The sequence below is a fragment of the Diplotaxodon limnothrissa genome, linkage group LG23 (genome assembly GCF_057381915.1).
Source record: "Diplotaxodon limnothrissa isolate DT_005_m linkage group LG23, D_limnothrissa_male_GT1.1, whole genome shotgun sequence".
In the NCBI taxonomy this organism is placed as follows: domain Eukaryota; kingdom Metazoa; phylum Chordata; class Actinopteri; order Cichliformes; family Cichlidae; genus Diplotaxodon; species Diplotaxodon limnothrissa.
The window spans coordinates 39,829,142-39,849,874 of record NC_140617.1 but is presented as its reverse complement, the minus strand read 5'-3'; the positions used below and the strand labels follow the sequence as shown (position 1 = coordinate 39,849,874).

Sequence of the window (20,733 nt, the reverse complement as noted above, 5' to 3'; positions counted from 1 at the left end):
TATTCTGGGTCTTGATCATACTCACACATTTTATCATGTAGTCACATAAAAAATAGAGTTTCAATAGACTCTATGGAGTCCTGCTAATCAAATGCAGTTGATGAATAGAAGCGTCAACACTTGTGAGCGCCTCTATAAAAGTTTTGGTAGTTTGCTGGTTTGGAGTGTGTGGGTGTGTGTTAACACAATGTCACAATCTTCCCAGGAGTGGACGTTCCACAGTGACGAGACCATGTAACCCTAACACACTGCAAAAAAACCCCAAGAGCTACATCTCAGACTCTGATGGTCTCGGTTAGCATTTTGTATGTTAAAGTTCACAACAGCATCTGAACAATCTGATCTCCTTTGGACTTAAGAGACCAAAGTAGAGATGTTTGGCCATGATGCACAGCACAATGTTTGATAAAAACCAAATGCAGCACAAACATCTCACACTAACTGTGAAGCACGGTGGTGGTGGGGTGATGATTTGGGCTTGTTTTGCAGTCACAGGACCTGGGCACCTTGCAGTCGACCCTGAACTCCTCTGAATACCAAAGTATTCTAGAGTCAAATGTGTGGACATCTATCTGACAGCTAAAGTTTGTTCTTTTTGTATCACTAAGTTTTGGCCGATGAGCAAATGTACAACAGAACGGCTGGAAATAGAATAAAAGAAAAAAATCAAGGCATTGCAATGGGCCAGCTGAAGTCCAGACCTCAACTTAATTAAAATGCTGTGGGGAGACCTTAAGAGAGCTGTGCATAAGAGACTGATACAGTCATTCAGAAAATGATTACCTCAAGTAATTGATGATGAAGCCTCTTCTACAAGGTACTGAATAATAGGTCCTATGAAATCTTCCCTTTTCTTAAGAGTGTACAGAGTCTGCTCTCATTCAGATAATAAGGTGAGTCAGTACAATATATGTATGTATGTACAACGGTGGACACAAAAAAAAAAGCCTCTAATCAGAGAAACTCTTACATTTGATAATTAACTGTTGGCCATCTGCTGGCATTAACTCTCTCTCTCTGTCAGATGTATTTTTTTTCTGTTTATTGAATAAAGAAAAATCTGAAGTTTTAAGTCAAATCAACAAATTACAACCAACAGCTGTACGTAACTTTACTGCCACAATGGGAACTATGGGTCATTTGAAAATCACAGGAAATTTTTCTATTTGAAAAGAAAAACGTAATGAAAAAAGTCTCATAGTTGGAGATCTAACATTGCAATAATAAATGAATCCATCCATTCTTCCACTTCAGCTCACAGGAGCTACAGTCTTAGCAGAAGCTGGCCAGACCTCCTCCTCCCCTGCCACGGCCTCCACCTCTAACCCAGCCAGCCATTTTATGGGTTTGTGCATCCTTAAATCCTCATTTCACCCCCTTTCCTCATATTTAGTGCCTTCCGTCAGAGTGGAGAAGGGGAGAGGGGTGCAGCCAACTCACCTTCTGACCCACAAAGCATCCTAAACAGATGCCCGAACATCCTAACGGGCTCCTTTTGAATCAGAGGATCAGTATTGACACCTTGAAGGCCAAAGGGGAAATCCTCTTACCGACTGTTCTGTTTGTTCTTAGTTTCTCGCAATTTCCCTCTTTGAGAAGAAGGAAACAATAGTAACTGTTTAAGCATTACAAACTGCCATTTCTTAACACAAACTCCTCATACATAGAGTATTTATTACAAAGCTCTCTCATTTCTACTTGACTTTGTCATCACAGATGAGCTACTTAATGCTGACCTCTGTTAGACACACTACTTCAAACAGGATGCATTACAGCCCCCTGTGGAAAAACCCCTGATATTCAGCAACGCCAAACCGCGCCGAACGCAGACGGAGACTCATAATTCTGCGGCACGCTGACAACGCTGACATTGGTATTTATGGCAGAGTGTTGATGAGCTCCCACCTCTTTGTCAAGCCCGCTCGGCTGTTGTCAGCATGAAGCCTATTATTGATTCCACTGACACCCACACAATGTGACAAGCGAGTGGTCTTTAACTAAATTGCGCCGCTGACAAATAGCCGACGGTCCCTCCTATTGTTGCGTAAAGCTTACAATTTTGCATCTGGCAGAAGAGGGAGCCAGGCATTCAATTAGTGCTTCGAGTGGCCGCCGAGAAACACATACAAGTTCTTGGCAGCGTGTGCAGCTACGCCGGGGGAAACATAAAATAGATATATAAATATTTATCTGTGCATTGGAGACACTGGCTTAAGCGCTTTATTGATGAAAAGTGCAGCTATATCGCCCTGTCAGTGCAGCAGTTACCATAGTGATGAGATCTCGGTTAACCACCTTCTGACTGTTTTTCTTCATTTCCAGCCCGTTTAATGCCTTACCCCCTATTTTACGTACGCGCCTTGTTAGATGCAGATGCGATTGAATGCCAAGAGGTGGCGGTGAAGAGATCTAATAGACCGCGGCGTGCTGGGAAGTATCGGGGGTGGGGTGAGGGGGGTCTCCTGAGAGCTCCAGAGGCAGAGTGCTGTGTCTTATTGAACCTGATCCCCTTCTAGTGAAGAGCAAATTGAAAATCTGTTTCTCTCTCCCAGCATTCACTCAGGTGGCGCAATTAAACGAGACAATTGCTGTTTGGCATTAAGTTCAAGGCGCGCCTTTTTTTCCCCTCCCGCCACCCTTTCTTTTTTGTTTTTTGCTTTTTTCTCCCCCCAACACAAACGCCTCTGGGCCATCCATTACGGCAAAGATCCATGGCCGGAAGCCTGACATAGCCAGAGGTAATGGCTTTCATTGAAACGTCTGATGTAGCAACCATCACAGTTTAGCAGAGCCGGGAGGGTACGAGGAGAGCAGCGGGCTACAGAATCCCTCCTTTTTTTACCTTTACCGCACATAACTCTGTCTCTTGCTGACTCTGTTTCCACCGCGTGCAGTCCCTCAGCCTCTCTGAAGTAATCTCATTCTCCCTGAATTCATTGCCGGGCTGGTACTTCAGAGACTCATTACAGGGGAATCAAATTAAAACTTGCTCCTTGTCTCAGTTTGATGCATTCTCAAGCCAAGACTCATCTACCAGGCCTGATTTTTTTCCTGTTTTTTTCCCTGTGTACTATTGGTAATGGGGCCTCAGAGTTTATGTTTTTGTCTGGCACGCCGGGCGATGTGTTTTGATTCGCTTTATGGCGAATGTGCGGCTGAATATATTACCCTTTAGCTCACACGCTTTCTCACATGTGGTTTGCATTCATGAGGAATAGAAATGGACATCAGAAATCACAAGACTCTATTGCCTTAGAAATTAAAAAAATGCATGTTGTGCTAATATCATCAAACTGCGGCAACAATTTGCACTTGGGCTGAAAGGCTAACTGACTAAAATGCATTGCATTAAAAAATAAACGTGGCCTAAGTTTATTTTTCCCACTTGGTCATCTACTGAAAGAACAAATTGCTGCTGTTGTGAGAATCAGGCTGCAAAATCCTGTTGCGTTTAAGCTGCTGTGTGTCTAATAAACTTTTAGACGGTTAAATAAGACTGTTGTCACCAGAAAATCAAAAGGTAATGGACTTCTCTATTGTGACTGAAGCTACTGTGGCTGCAGTTAGAGAGGCTGTTGTGATCTTTGTAGTTTCTCTGGGTTTCTATTGTACTCTAACCTTCTGCCTGTGGCTTCCATGTCATCCCTTTGTGAATGTCAGGAAAACAAAACCTAGCTTTTAAATAGATACAGCCACCATGACTTTCTCCACTGGTTTTCAAATTTGGATTTTAGCATTTTGTTCAACCCCATGTTGGGTCTTTACCTTACAATATAAAGCACCTTGAGATAACTGTTGTTATGATTTGACACTTCAATATTAATATAGTTGAATTGAATTGGATTTCTGAAGCTAGCCGGGATGTCATTGGCTAATGCTAATGCTAGGTTAGTAAGCTACTGTTTGGCACTTAACTGAGTTTAAAATGCTTCAAAAGGGAGAAAAGTCATAAAGATGTATGAGAGGTTTAATTCATTGACTTAAATTAGGTGTGACCACCCTCCTAGTAAAGCTCAACTTTGAGGCTTAACATAGTTCACAAATGTTGATTCAATGAACATTTAGCCTGTTTATAGCTAGCTTATAGTTAGCTGTTAAAAAATGTATTAATTTGCTATAAGCGTGTAAGTTCTCAGTCATCAGGGTCATGGTATTCTAAGGAGCTTGGAAAGAAAAGCTACTTAACTTCTTAATTGCTATAGAACCAAAACAGTTTCTTTGTTGAGCATTTTAACATGGGCGTTTGTGAGGACTGACTAATTTTAGAGGCGGCCTCAAGTGGCCGCATAAGGAATTGCACTTTTCATTGACTTCATTTTCTGATCTAGAACTGGCCTCTTGCTGCTTTATTTTGACATGTATTTATTTTCTTTGTTTGGCTTGCTGTGGTTTTTACTTTCTGACTTTGTTCTTTCAGTTTCATTATTGTATGATTGTGACATCTCTGTATATATTTATCTGTGTGCTTTCCTTAGATGTTGTCAGTTTGTCAGGTTCCTTACTCCATTGCCTTTTCTGACATTTACAAAACCCAATGCAAAGACTTTGAATATCTCATCATCTACAGATCATAATGTAATCAAATAATTCAGAGAATCTGGACAAATCTTTGTGTGCAAGAGACAAGGCTAAAAATCTGTTTTGGATGCCAGTGATCTTTGAGCCGTCAGTCTGCACTACAATGAAAGCAGTGGAAATCACTGCATTGACTCAGGAATCCCATATGAGCATAATCCAGAAATAACAGCATCTTCTCTTAGCTGAAGCTTGTTCAAAATGGAATGAGGCAAAGTGGAAAACTGTTCTTTGATCAGATGATTCATAATTTGAAGGTCTTTGTGATAAACATGGACGCCACATCTTTCAGACTAAAGAAGAGAGGAACCATCGACGCTCAGTTTGAAAGCCTGCGTCAGTGATGGCATAAGAGTAGACTCCAACGATTTAAATGGGCTGTCTGCAGTCCAGACTTTTCACCAACTGAAAACATCTGGAGTGTCATGAAATGAAAAGTTCAACCTGAGCTAATATGCTTTATGAAACACAAAAATGTCTACATTTAATGTTTAAATGTTGAAAGTGGGCGCCCAGAGGTTGAGCAGCAACTACTTGTGATTGGTGAAAAAATTCAGTGCAATCAACTGCTGTTTATTCCTCGTGACAAAGTGGTTATTGTTCTATATTTTACTCTTGTGAGCCGTTGAGAACTGTGAATAGATCGATGCCGTATAATCCCACAAAACAGCAGCTGCTTCAGTATAACCAAAAAAAAAGTTTACAAGATAAGCAGCTCTGAATAAAGTGACAGTGACACGTTGGGTAACATGGTGAAAGCAGCATATGTGAACTACAAGCGTTCACATTACTGGGTGAGTGGGTGTTAGTTACCCCATCTGCAACAGAATAATAATGGGAAAAAAATACACACAGTGACTAAATGTCCCCTAAAATAGAAAGCACATCAGCAGCAGCTGCTGCCGCCGCGCTCACAGCGCTTAAGTGATCAAGGCCGCACTGTCCCCTTTAAAGCTAAACTGTGCAGCTTTGCCTGTTGGAGGCTCTGAAACGCAACCAGTGAAAACTGTTTGAACAATCCAGTCTCCGTTACCCAGAGGTTGTGCTTTGTTATATAAGGAAACAGCACTCTCAGCGTGAACCTTTTTTTTTTGTTAACAAAGACGACAAGAAAAGGAGCCACATCAAGGATGGTGATGCTGTTTCGGGGACAGTCTACTGCATATGGATTGAAAAGATTTGTGAATGAGAAACTATCGTTTGCTCCTCTCTGTGTTATTTATACTTAGAAAAGATGCATACATTTACATAAAACTGTGCCACGTGCAGCTTTAAGATATGAAAAATGGCTCCGGTGTTTTCTTAGGTGATATCGGTTCAGGTCTGGAGATTTGATTCACACTGAGGGAAAGGACTCGTCGCCAAATATTATTAAAATGAATAACAACATCTTACCTCCATCTATATCCTCGCTGCCGAAGTGGTTCCTGTAGAAGAGCATGAGCTCGATCCGGTAGCACTTGTACAGCGTCACGAGGCAGATGAGCAGCATCAGGATGGCTCCCAGACCTCCGGCAAGCTCCACAGTGTACATCAGCTCCGCTAGTAAGCCAAAACATAGGGTGGAGTAGGGATGGGGGGTAAAAAACGGAGAGGAGTGAGAGGAAAAAACAAGCAGGATATCCAGTCTTCCAAAAAGTGCCAAAAATCACACCCTGCAAGCTGAAAAATTTCTCTGATTTCCAGTAAATGTGGATAACATGGGTGCTTCTCATTAGCATTTTTCATGCCTTCCCTCCTTTGCAAATTGATCCGCGGTGCAATAAATTTCCCTTATTTCTCCAGAAAGCGACTGCTTAGACCGACTTGTTTCCAACCATCAATTAACCATCCTCCTCCTTTTATAATCTGTGGCTGATTTCAAGCTTTTTGAAATTTTCAGAAAAAAGTTAAACAGGTTTTTAAGATTTGAGGATTTTGTAATCACAATAGTCATTTCGAGGTTTTGTTTCCCTTAAAAAAAACAAAAAACAAAATCTTTTTTACTGCAGACATTTGACTCTGCAAGACTACCTTTATTTTATCACAAATTCTTAGTCCTTTGCTTTTCTAATTCCCTTGTATTTCTTTTCTTTTACACTGTGGTGCACTGGAGCAGGTTTGTATCCAGTAACGGAACAGCAGTAAATAATCAATCAAGAAGTAATGCGTGACGCGGTCACGATGGTTAAAAAAAAGCTATTTATTATTAATGAAATGGCTTTGTTGCACCTCCACATTTGTTTGCAAAAAAGGCTTTATGAGTCTCCCGTGGCTGCATTCATTCAGCGTGTGTTTGTGTCACTTTTTCTCGCTTTTCCTCTCCATCTTTTGCGTGTCGCTTATTGTGGCTGGACCGGATCCAGATGACACATAACTCAAAGCGGAATGAAAGTACAGCCAGTTCTATACCTGTCATTAAACGCCTCCTGGCTTGACTGGATAACAATAATAAAAAAAAGAAAACTCACACTGAGGCAACTAGTGCAACAATAGCATGTGACAGATCTGAGCACCGCGCTTATGAAGATCAGTTACATGAGAGCGGCTGCTGAGAGGTGAAGCTCCTGGCTGTTAGCTGAACTGCCCGGCACACAAACAGATCGAAGCAGCCTGCGCTTCCTGCCATCTGTCATCACTGCAGCCCGCCATTATCTCATGAAAACATGAAGGATCAGCGGACGCTAAATTCTAGGAACTTCACTGGTGATAATTCAGTTTTACAGTGATGTGCAAAAGTCTTGAGTCACGCCTCATTTCTTCATATTTTGCCAAGAAAATGAGAAATATGTGCAGTGATTTACTGTGATGTGAACGAACATGCATGGAAACACAGGCAAAAACACTTGTTATACAATTCTAACAAGCTTGAAAGTGAATATTTGGTATGACCCGTTTATTCTTTATCACAGCCTGAACATTCATAGGCAGCTTTCTCGTCATTTCTTTAGTTAATCTTCAGGAATAGTTCCCCAGGCTTGTTAAAGGACATTCAGGGCTCTTCTTTGGATGTTGGCTGCCTTTTCTTCTGTTCTCTGACAAGATGATCCCACACTGCTTCAGTAATGTTGAGGTTCGAGCTCTGGGGAGGCCAATCCATAATTGGTATTATGGTCATGCTGAAAAATGAAGATGTTACCAATCGGATGATTTCCAGATGGTATTTCATGGTGAACCAAAATCAGACTCCATCAGTTTTTATAGAATCTCCAACACCACTGTTTAAAGTGCTCCTCAGACCATGACATAGCCTCCACTGTGTTTCACAGATGACTATGGACACTCGCTGTTGCACCTCCTCATAGACTTTTCATTTCATCACTTCATCAGACTTGTTTCCACTTGTTTCAGTCCAGTTCTTGTGCAATATGGCATACCTCAGTCTTTTTCACTGTTTCCGTTCCATAAAAATGCCTTCTTCACAGCCACACTTCCATTTTTGAGGCTTCAGCAAACTTGACTCAACTAAAGGGTCAGATACATCTCTCATGTCCTGTGTCAGGTCTTTACTGGATTTTTTGTCCTGTTTCTTAAGAACCTGACTTGACTCAGACATTGTGTATTTGCTGTAGGTAGTTTTTAAGGCCTGCCACTTTTATCCTCTACTTGTCAAATTTCCTCAAACTTTTTAAGGACACACTGCACACCGTGTTGAGATATGGCACGTTTTCTACAAATAACTCTTTCGGAATCACTCTGTTGGTGCAAAAATGCAATTTTATGCCAGTACAAATAAAAAACACTATTTAAAATTGGATCTTTGCAAATTGTCTGTCATGTGTAGACAACACGGCTCATCCCTTGACTTATATGTCAGTGCTAAGTGGCTCAGCTAACTAAAAATGGTCAGGTACAAGGACTGCACTACAAAGAAAAAAGCAGCTAATGTTCAAAGAAAAACAATGAAAGAGCTTCTGAAAGCCTGGAGAACTACTGCTGAAGTCTGGCTCCTTGGGGGTAAATAAATGAGCCTTAAAACTATTGCACAGAGTGTTTATCTACTCATGGTATCTTAAAAAAGGTCCATACAATGACATTATTCAGTCAGAGTTTGCCTCGGGCAAATTGAAGGTGATATGTCACACTACTGGACAATGGACTCAACCATTAGGCTGCATGGTCTAGTAAGTTGCCTTGAAATTCAGGTCGTTTGCTTTGTCTTTTCGTGCTCTTGTCTCATTTTCAAGGCTTTTTCTTTGTTACAGTGTTTTCTGTCCATCTTTTGCAGTTTCCTTTTTGGCTACGCCTCACAAAATCTGGGTGGTCACCCTTCATTGGCTGACTAATGGACAACAGTAAAAAACCTGGACTGACTGCAAAGCTGCGCATACACATAAACACGGACAGAGAGGCCTCGTGTGCATCACCATCCATCACGGACGCACGTTTAACCCCGCTGGACTGCGCGATGCCCGTCCCACTGCAGCGGCCATCAGGCTGACAGCTCGCGTGATGAAGGATGATGTTCTGGAGAGCTAACGAGCACGGCGCGTGCCGCTTCATCACGCCTGTCCCGCGTCGACCTTCAGCCAAACTCACGGACGAACATATGCGCGAACGGGAAAAAAAAATACTCAAAACAAACGTAGGGAAGCATAAACACAGCTTTACCCCACTGAGCCTCAGACTTTCTCGCTTTGCCTCAGTTTCTGTCACTTTGGCCACCAAGTATCATCCCGACTTAGTTTTCTCTGAGAGAGGTGCCTCAGCTAACAAGCACCACGAGAACCCGGATCCCTCGCTTCTTCTTTACCGTCCTTTCCCCCGCCACCCTCTCACTCTGCCGTCCTGCCGTAGCGCTCACCGCTTCTCCGCTCAGATATCTGGACAGAATAACGAGCCAGCTGCTTCTCAAGCAGCAGAGATTACAGCAGAGGAGGCCAATTCTTCTCTGCCTGGCATCCATATTGTAGCAGCGCTGCAGAGGGACAGATTAAGACAAATTAGCTCCTGACGACTAGAAGGCTGGATTTGATGGAGCCACATGGCATCGGGCAATTCATCATCTCGTTCTCTTGCCCCCATTTCTGCATCTCTCATCGTCTAGGGATGTGGATGAAAAGAGGGATGATGAAAAGGCGAAGCACTCATTCAGTAGTAAAATAAAATTTGGAAACCTGAACCTGCTGCTCTTCGCGTTCACAAATGGAGAATCTACGCTGAACTTCCAGTGCTGGGAGCAATTTACTGTCAGTGCTGCTGGTGTTGTTAATGCTGGGAGAATTCCAACTTCTCGATAGCAAGAAGAAGAAGTGGAAAAAAGGATGCTAAGACTTCATGCTATGCATATTCTGACTGATACGCCATGATTATCTACAACGAGGGGAAAGAGTAAAGTCATTCCGAGTGCTTTTTTCAGCTCCACGACACAAGTGAGGAGACACATTTTAGAAAAGCAGTGTTAACACTAACTAGTCCTGCATGGAACCTGCGCTCTACGGACACAGCACAAAAACCCAAACAACACTGAATTGAGTCAATTTCACGTGGTCTCGCTATCCTGTGAGAGGACAGGGCTAATCTTCCCCTGTTTATTCTGAGATTCGACTTTGCAGCATAAGCCCCTTTAATATAGCAAATGGAGGGGAACTGGGCTGGCATCAAAGCTGGATCCAAAGCAGTAGGCTTAAAAGAGAAGAGAAATATCTTACTATGTTAATGTATTCAATGCTGACAACTTTAAGGATGCAAAGACACCTCCCTCCCTCGCTTCCTCTGGCCTTGCCTAATAAAAAAATATGAAAAAAAAAAGACTTACATAACCACACTGAAGATGTGCATCTCTCTAAAAAAATCATCATGGAATCAACTTTCAAACAGTCGATCCTCAGTGAGGCGAAATCATAGGGAAATTTAAAAAAAAGTTTGCTTGGATAAAAACCCTGGAAGTGGGGAAGGGGCGGAGGAGACAGTCGCCAGTGATGAAAGATGAGAAAATGAGTGAGAGTTCAGCGATCAAAGGAGGATTTGTGTGTTGGGAGAGGTCACTGCCAGACACTCAAACAGCTTGTCTGGCATCACAACACCGAAGGCTGCCTCTCTCAGTAAGTAATTTCTCTTTCTCTCTCTCCCCCACGCAAACTAATGCTTCCTCAGGCTGAGGTGGATGAATAGGCTTTATGCACTATCCACCAAACTGTCCTATTTTCTTTCCCCGCCCGAGGCAGGAAACAACTGGTCAACTCCCAGGATCCCGCCAGTAGTTCTTCTTATTACTTGGTGAACTGCTGCAGGAGATTCTCTCCACTGTCAGAGTGGAGGCCTGTGGTATTAAATGGTGCTTTTGTCCTGGAAAGCTGTAACATCCTATTATTAAATATAAAGGCTACTCTATTCATCTGCTAGATTTATGTTGAAATGCACTTCCTGATTTAAATACCGATTTGTCTTTTTCCAGCTTGCACGTGAATCTGTGAGCTTGGCTCACCTTTCTTGACGAGTTGGACGTTGGCCTGTCGCCGCCCGTTGCCATTCTCCACGTAGCAGGAGTAGTTGCCCAGGTCGGCCTCCTCCAGAGACTCGATGGTCAGAGAGATCGAAACCTCCTGCTCTCCCAGGTGCTCCCGGATTGTCCTACAGGGGGGAGCAAAGAGCAAATGAACAATAAGCATGTGCAAGTTGGTGAAAATGAATCTCCTTAGGCTGGTAGCGTGCTTCGCAGTGAGTAACAGAGCAGGGCGGGGGCCAGGTAAACAAATGTTAATATAGTCATTAGTTTAATGACCCAAAAAGCTAGCTAATGGGGACTTCTGCTGAAGACCAGACACTTTATTACCTGAGCAGGACGCTATTTGTTTAATGTCCTTGAATTATTCCCACAAAAAACATCTAAACGCAGGGTTTGATTATAAAGCAGTCAAAGTAATTGGTTAGTTTATTTAGGTGCTTTATTGAGTAAATGTAGATAACTCCCTGTTTTGGCTTTTATTGGCCATATCTTTAATATTTCGGTTCACTCTCAACACTCTTATCAACTCCACTTTAGTCATTACTTCTGTAAAAGCAATAATAAACCCGCTATGCTCTTTCTGGCCTGCAATAAAATGGCATAAAATAGTGTGTTATTGGAGTATTTCGCTGCAGGATGTGGTACAGACCAAAACAGAAGCAACGCAGTGTCCTAGAACCCAACTAGCAGCATTGCTCTATGCTAGATGCATAAACTGGTATTGCAATGGGGTTATAAGATGTTGCACTGACCCAAGCTGATCAAAAGCATCAGTTATTGAAGCTTTAAATGTGGACTGTTTAATTACTTGGTCTCTTGGAGACAATATAACAAGTTAAAAATGCGCTGGGAAAATGTTGGCGAAGAGACGTGCGGATGAAGTATGGCTTCGAGGTTTGTTTTCATCAACTTTATTAATTTGTTGCTGTAACCTCAGCTGTGTAGTTGGCTGGTTCATGGTGGTTCTTTGTATAACGAGTAAGATTAGCTGTTAAGAGACCTAACCTCAGCATGCTTCATCCAGCAGACAAAGAACAGCAGCAATAATCAACAGCAAAATCCCCGTTCACATGCACAACTTCATTAAAAGATTTAAATTGAAATATTCATTCAAATTAAAATAATTCATGATTTTATTAAATATAATTGCATTTTGAATTGGATGACAGCAGCACGTTGAAAAGAAAAAAGCTGGGAGAGTTCAATAATGATTAAGTCCTGTCTTTATTGTTTGTTTGACTCCTACATGTTAGCAGGAAAACACTTGACTGCGTAGCTGCCTAATGTTCAAGTGTCCTTAAAAGTCAGCTTCTAACTTGTGTAATTACTGTTTTGATAACTTTGTCTGTCTAAAGCTAAAAAGAATAAAGAACTTCAAGGCTTACTAACAACTTTTTTACTAGACCAGTGATAAAGCCACTTTGTTATGTACAAAAACTGCTCGCTCATGCAAATATCTAACCAACCAACCAATCACAGGGCAGCAACTCAGTGCATTTAACCGAGTGGGTATGGTCAAGACGGCCCGTTAAAGTTCAACAAGACCAGATTGCTTCAAGATGGTGGGAACGCTCAATAACTCAAATAGCAACGCATTACAACCAATATATGCAGAAGAGCATCTCTGTGCTTTCATGTAGATGGGCTACAGCAGCAGAAGACCACTATGTATTAATAGACCTCTCTGCATTGAATCATATCTGTTATTAACCTCTGTCTCTCTTCCACAGCATGTCTTTATCCTGTCTTCCTTCTCTCACCCCAACCGGTCGCAGCAGATGGCCGCCCCTCCCTGAGCCTGGTTCTGCCGGAGGTTTCTTCCTGTTAAAAGGGAGTTTTTCCTTCCCACTGTTGCCAAAGTGCTTGCTCATAGGGGGTCATATGATTGTTGGGTTTTTCTCTGTATCTATGAAGCGCCTTGAGGCGACTTATGTTGTGATTTGGCGCTATATAAATAAAATTGAATTGAATTGAATTGAATCTCATTCCCAGTCAACTAAGAACAGGAAACTGAGCCTACAATTTGGAAAAACTTAGCCGGGTCTGATGACGCTTGAATTCTAATGCAGCAGATGGTACAGTCAGACTCCAGCTTTGGCCAAGTGGCAGTGTCATAAATAATTGCCTGCTTCCTTCATTTTTCTTACATTTTAAGGAACTGCTGCAAAAAGTGTTTGCCTGGTGCGGCGAGGCAGATATTGTAGACTTTTGGAGCTAACTCACTCCAAAGTCTCTCCTCTCTGCTTTGGACCCAAACACATAAGACAGCATTGGACTTTTGAGGTGCCATCGTGATGATGAAAGGCTGATTTGCTGTTTGAGCCAAAGGCAAGTGTTGAACATGAAATGTCTGATGGTGGACAGATTCTATCAATTAATCAGGAGAGATCGGCTAATGCTTTGCTGTCAAAAGCTTTTGGACTTTTGGTTGGTAAAATGAAGCTAAGATACAGATTGTTTGGTAAAATTTGGCAACATCATAACTTCAAACACGCTTTTGAGCAGGGATTCTAGCTGCCTCATTACTGAGGTGTACATAAAAGTAGCGTCTGAAAGCTTTTAACAAGTTTGTTTGAGACAATGAAACAAAAGGAACAGAAAGAATTCTGACTCAGAACGTGCAGGGCTGAAAGGGTACACGTGTTCTTATTCCAGTGTTTGCAGCTCTGAAAACACAGACTCCAAATACAAACGCTAGATCAGAAAAAAACAAAACAAAATTAAAGTCAAAAAGTCATAAGAGAGAATATTGACTCTTTAATAAAATATCTTACCAAAAGGTTCACCCCAAGTAAATCTGAATTCTGTCTACAGTGTGCATCTTAAAATCCATAAATCATAAGATAAGATAAGATAAGATAAGAGATAAGATAGAACTTTATTAATCCCTCGGGTGGGTTCCTCTGGGAAATTCGACTTCCAAAAAGCACAGCAACGACCGAAGTTACAGTTACAGAATTGTTATATATATATATATATATATATATATATATATATATATATATATATATATATATATACACACACACACACACACACACACACACACACACACACACACATATATAAATACAGAGACAAATATAAATAAAATATACGAAGGGGATAAATAGAATAAATAGGAATAAAAAATAAAAATACAAGTGAATTGCACATTTCAAGTATTGAGTCTATTGCACTGTTGACTATTTACAAAAAGTATTGCACAAGGTATTGTACAGTGAGGTGAAGAGGCACTACAGCTTAGTTGTTCCCCCCTCCTTTGTCCTCCTGTTTCCCCTCCCTCTCCCCTCCAGAGAGGAGTTAAACAGTCTGATGGCGTGTGGGACAAAGGAGTTTTTAAGTCTGTTAGTTCTTGTCTTGGGGAGAAGCAACCTGTCACTGAACAGACTCTTCTGATTGTTTATGGCCGTGTGCAGAGGATGCCCAGCATTGTTCATAATGTCCATCAGTTTCTTTAATGTCCTTTTCTCTGCCACTGTCACCAGAGTGTCCAGCTTCATGCCGACCACAGAGCTAGCCTTCCTGATCAGTTTCTCCAGCCTGGATGAGTCCCTCTTTGCTGTGCTGCTCCCCCAGCACACCACAGCATAGAAAAGTACTCCAGCAACCACCGACTGGTAAAACATCCTCAGGAGCTTCCTGCAGATGTTAAAAGACCTCAGCCTCCTGAGGAAGTACAGTCGGCTTTGGGCTTTTTTATACAGGTGCTCTGTGTTGCATGACCAGTCCAGTTTATTGTCCACCCACAGCCCGAGGTACTTGTACTTGTTGACCACCTCCACCTCCTCCCCCTCTATCTGAACCGGCAGTGGACCTTCTCTGGACCTCCCAAAGTCCACAACCAGTTCCTTAGTCAACCTTGGACCTTGGAATTACTTCTGTCTGGGAAGAGTGCAATTCTGAGACACTGTCTGAGATAAACTATGCACTTTATACCTATACAGTGCATATCTGCAACTATTTTTCCCGAGTTCTAAAGACCAGGCATCTACAATAGACACAACCTCAGCTCAGTTCCAAGCTCTACTTTTTCCTGACATAAAGTATGTGCTAGCAACTTTTTTAGATGGTAGCATTTTAGCGCATCAGTGGAACAAAACTACATGAAGGTAGGAGCTGCCCGTCCGTGACTGCCGATAAGCAAACACCATATGAGTCATGACACATTTCCCCCATGAAAATTACTGCTCTGTTGACTCGCTGAGGCTCTTGACGTTGATTGCTTGTGACACATTGGTATGGGGATAATAGTGTGACTGTCACGATGCACTACAGCACCGACCTATCACACACATTTTGCCAGAAGGTTTAGCGAGATGATGTTTCTGTTACAAAGTACTCCCTTTTCTAGAAATCTATATACTCTCCCACATTACAAACAGCGTGTGCAAAGAGTAGAATCCATTGCTTCGACTATTTGATCACAGTTGGTGTACTGGAGAAACACTCTGATACTTGAAAGCTTATTTTCTTTTTCTCTTGGCAGGATATTGTGTTCATTAGCATAAAATGGATTTTCACAGCCTTCTCTTCATTATCATTGTCTCCCTTGTTTAAGAGAGGAGAAAGAATGGTGTCATACTGTAGCTAAGTGGCTTCAATGAGAAGAGTTGACACCAAAACCCTCAAAGTGTCGAGGTATATTCTCATAAATTTGAACAAAGTAAGCACTTTTTCCAACTAAGCTGTTCTGTACAAGAGCCTGGCTCCTATTTAATAATCTCCGGTAAGAGGTAAATCCCTTTTCAGCTTAGAAATCAGACCATGTGGCTTTTCTCAGAAAAATTCATAGCTTCAGAAAGTGAAAGAAAATAACACTATTAATGCGTGGGTCTATATTTAAGGGTGAAAAATAAAAATAACCTAAAGTTTAACATCAGTCACCAAGAGAAACAGTCTCACATGACGGCCTCATAGGAGACTTCCACGGATCACTAGAGTCATTTCGTAACATCTCACTATGTCAGTGGAAAAATTCCACCTCCACCATGGACATGGTGCCGGTATTGGTGAAGAGCGTTTGAGCTTTTTGAGGACCAACTCATATTTCAAAAAGTTTGTACGAGCACAGTATGAGATAATAATACCGTCAGATAATCATGGTGGACAAAGGCTAGGCTGCCTCTCCCAGGCACTGGTAAATTCCTTCCTCTCCAATTCCACTAAAGTCAGGTTCCCACTTTGAGCACCAGCACTTTAATAGTAAACCAGTGCTAAACAGTTTATTTATTTATTGGTATATTTCTTTGGTGTTAATGCATCAAAATGGTTATAAATGAGGCACTTTGTTGGTGGAGAAGAAATAAAACGAAAGTGAAATGGTAGAAGAAATATCAAAATATCAAGTTTAATTGATTCTAAAGTTTAAGAACTGTTGAATTAAAAAAATTCTACAGCTCATCAGTCATCAAGCATATTTTCAATGTGATAGACATAAAAAAGCAACTGAAAAGCAGTGCGTGTATGTCTGTTCTGTTAATGTCAGTGAACATTTACAAGTTGGATATATCAGGCATAGTAATTTATGGCGACATTACGCCTATGTTACATGTACTGGTATGCTGTTAATATGTTACATGTACGCTATGTCAGTGCTTCCCAACCACTGTGTTGCGGCACATAGGTGTGCCGTGAGAAATGATCAGGTGTGCCATAGAAGATTATCTAGTTTCACCTGATTGGTACTCTAAGCCAGCGGTCCCCAACCTTTTTTGCGCCACGGACCGGTTTATGCCCGACATTATTTTCACGGACCGGCCTTTAAGGTATCGCGGATAAATACAACAAAATAAAACTAGTACCGGTACCGAAAAAAGAAGATTTATTCATAACACACGTGAAAAGACCCAGGAAAACCGAGTAAACGATAAAAACGATAACAAAATAATGCTGAAAACCGATAAAAACCCTGAAAACCATACATTTCATACCTGAGCCTCAACTCTCGCGGCTCGGGGGTTGGGGACCGCTGCTCTAAGCGACCGGCGTGAGAAACAGGCAGAACAATTACATTCTCTTACACTAGAGGGCAGTACCACTTCTTGCTCCAATTAAATGGGTTGCCAACTGCCAGTAAAACAGAAGAAGAAATTACATAGTCATGCTACGAGTGAGACAACGCAGCGCGCAATAGTAATAGGTAAATATTTAAAAAGTAAAAGTATTCAGTCTGATCTTGGTCCTAGAATTCCGAGCCAGATGAAGGTCCTAGCATAAGCAGTGGTCAGAGGAAAGACAAAAAAAGGTATACTTGGGACAAGTCAGGCAAATTCCACTATGTCTGGTACACAGGGCTTTTTCTAATGTGAAACGTGCCGTGGCTCCAAAAGGATGGGAGACACTGCGCTATGTGTACGTTATTGTTCGCAAATACATTTTGCCAAACAATTTTTACTGCAGTGACACTTTAGGGTGACTAGAATGTGACACTAATTGTGCCCATAACTGATTACTTTGTCTTACACAATGAATATAAATATAAAGAAAATCAATGTTTTTATTGTCATTTTTTTGGTGTTTAGCTATTTCTTACATCTCATCTAACCTTTATCACATCTCACTATATACAGAAGATAAAAAGCAAAACATACACCAAGCCTAGCTGTAACCAGACGGAGCAGAGACATTATTTCCCATTATTTCTGTTCTCCAAGAAGGCACAACCTCAGCTACATGAGGTATGATATGATGATGTGAGATGGCAGGGGCTAGTAGGTAAAAAGAATGCCTACTGGTAATATCTATGGAAGTGATTACAGATGATAAAAACCATTCAAATGGATTGAGAACATAAAAAATGAGTGTTTTCCATAGCAGGATACCTGACCTCCAGTCAGTCCATTTCACAGTTAACCAGAATTAGCATAAAACAGGTACTAAACAAAACATTGGAAAATAAAGATCAATGTCTACTTATAAAGCCTGTTTCGGAACAACTGTTACAAACGAAAAAACAACAAGAAAACAATGCTCGTTAAAAAAGCAAAATCTGTCCTGCTGTGCTCTTGTGAAAAAACAGGCATGATATACGAGCAGATAATCTTTTTAAGGTTACCAAAATTACAGCTATTTCTAGCCCCTGTTTAATGACGCATGGGGCTAATAGCACAAAAAGGTGTGAGTGCCACTTGAGCATTTGTCTGCTGCCTGCTGCAGGGTATTTGAATATGAAAACTCATCTAATTCTTGTTGATCAATGAACAAGCCAAACAAAGCAGACTGGGAAGTGCTGGGAGGATAAAGAATAACTATAATACACCCACTGCTGCCATGGCAATATCTTACATTAGCTTTACAAAGTGCTGCTAATAATTGGTGTCCCACATAGAAATTATCACTCTGCAGTGAAACTTCTTTTATTGACCATGCACAGAGAAGAACTATTAGAAGTAATCATTTTGCAGCTACGTGGACTTATAGCAGCTTCATAAAACCTAATAATGAAGTTTTACTTTTTATGCTGGTCTCCAGCAAATATAGCAGAAAGGTTAGCTCCTGGGGTAAAGGTTATGTGAGTATATAAGGTAATTCTTTTAGGGTTTTCTCACAGTGCCTGTTAGCTCATCGTTCTCCATTGAGAGGCCAGTCGGGCAGATATGACAGGGGATCACAAGGCTGAGATATAGATCCATGCTGATGGTTTTTTAAAGAGGCGGCACCCATGTGTAACTCGACACAGATTGAAACACTTAAGGCGTTGGCAAAGGAAAAAAATTCATCTTTGTTTACAAAAAACACTCATACCCATCATACTTGTTACTGAAAGTCTTAAGTGGAGGTCTAAGTGAGTTCCTGGAAAACAGGAACCGTGAAGTGTGAACACACCCACACATACATCTGCCAGGTCCCTGGCACATATCTCGGGGTCAAAAAAACATCTTGGTGTTTTGTGACTTAAATCTACCAAAGACCTGACATCAGTTTCAATGTAAAATGTTTGGAGTAAAAATAAAACCCCCACAAAAACCACAAACTGTTTTCTAACTCAGGTACACTTCGGTAAATCGAGTTCGCCTGAAAACAAGGGCAAGGGTCTGTGGCCTATGTGATGGAAAACTACAGCAGAAGTGAAAGCCCACGCCACGGTGGCTGGGAGGCAAAATATTGCATCATTATTCATCTCAAATATGAGTAAACATCACATATTAGCCTGAAACACTACATCTGAAAGGTTGATTTGAATTACTGTAGATCAGAGCTGATCTGAAATGTAATATTTTATACAATGACAGATCATCCAATGTGCATACGATTTGTGCTGGCATGCATGTGCAGCGCTGTTGCATCAGTAAGCGGTAGGAGTGCTCCACTTTTCAAACTGTCAGATAATGTTGGCAAAGGACTGTTATTTCTACTCTGCACAGCTGTGAGACTGGATATTCTTATGTGCAGAGCAAGATTTGGGAATATATACATTGATGTGCACACTTGAAAATGTACATATGGATGTTTAAAAATTCATTTAACCAAAATCTGAGAACCTTGATACAAATTAGGTTACTTTTTAAGAATATACCCGAAATTGATGGGAAAGGTCTCCCCCAAGAAGAAGCTACTATGAGTTCAGGAATGGCTCAAGGACTCCAAAAGGTCTCCAAAGTCCCCAGAAGCTGGAAGAAACCTGATCCACCACCACGCAACCTACAGAATACCAAGGATCCCCTACCAATGTACTGGTTTAAGGGCACCCCGATAGCTCAGCTGGTAGATTGTGCAAGTTTGAGTCCACCCTTGTGTATTTGTTGCATTTCATCCCTTCTCTGTCAATGTAGCTTTCCCCATCCACATACAATGTGCATAACACTAAAGGACATGCCCACACAAGACCAGATGGTTCAGTTTTAAAGTTGTAACTAAGATTTCTGACGTCGGCATATCTAGTAGAGTTAAAACAACTCGAGCCATGTACCCTACCTGGTATCTGAAAAGACTGGAGAGAATATGTCTGCCTGTTTTCTCTTTGAACGCGTGAACATTTCCCAGAGAGGCTGGAGAAGTAATTTCGGATGGAAATCAGGGCTGCTGTACCGATACTGTTGCTTAGTGACAAGCATGGTGAGAATTATTTGTGTTTGTCAAGGTAAAGGTCAACTGGTAGGTGGTAGAAGTGCACAGGTGTTGAAACAGATTTTACAGTAAATCAAGAGACATGTTTAATTCCACGCTTCCTCTCAACATCTGGCCGGGGAACCAAGCATATAATAACTATAATAACTATCATTTTGTTTTTGCCGTACTGTTTTATGGGGTATTTTTGGAAGGAATAATTTTATATTGTGCTTAGATGAAAATAATTTCTTCTGCACTTGGCTAGCTTATCTCAGGAGAAGTAAACTACCATATGTGTGATTCTTGTCTTTCTGTTAAGCTAAGCTGGTGGTTCCAACCCTAAATTCCCCATTAAACAAGTCAATTAACTATTTGTTAATGCAAATATATCAAATCAGGCATGTGGACATGGTCATAATGACGTACTGAAGTTTAAAAGAAATATCAGAATGGAGGAGAAAGGTGATTTAGGGGACTTTTAACCTGGCATGGTGGTTGGTGTCAGAGGTTGTTTTACTGGGATTTTCCCACACAACACAACAATCTCTAAGGTTACAGAGAATGGGCTGGAAAACAGAAAATATCCAGTGAGCAGCAGTTCTCTGGGTGATATTGCTGTGTTGATGCCAGAGGTCAAAGGAGAATGACCAGCCTGCTTTGAGCTGATACTGATGTACTGA

General features: G+C 41.3%; 1 protein-coding gene across 2 annotated transcripts in view; it reads right to left on the bottom strand.

The window, feature by feature from the left end:
* Nucleotides 1-20,733, bottom strand: part of LOC146608654 (interleukin-1 receptor accessory protein-like 1-B) — a 308,683-nt gene that overhangs the window by 12,709 nt on the left and 275,241 nt on the right. For both annotated transcript variants that reach the window (XM_085347253.1, XM_085347254.1), the window contains exons 7-8: nucleotides 10,982-11,127; nucleotides 5,971-6,117 (exon numbers count right to left, since the gene is read on the bottom strand). In XM_085347253.1, coding sequence (XP_085203379.1) covers nucleotides 5,971-6,117; nucleotides 10,982-11,127 — 293 coding nt within the window. The remainder of the gene's footprint in view (nucleotides 1-5,970; nucleotides 6,118-10,981; nucleotides 11,128-20,733) is intronic.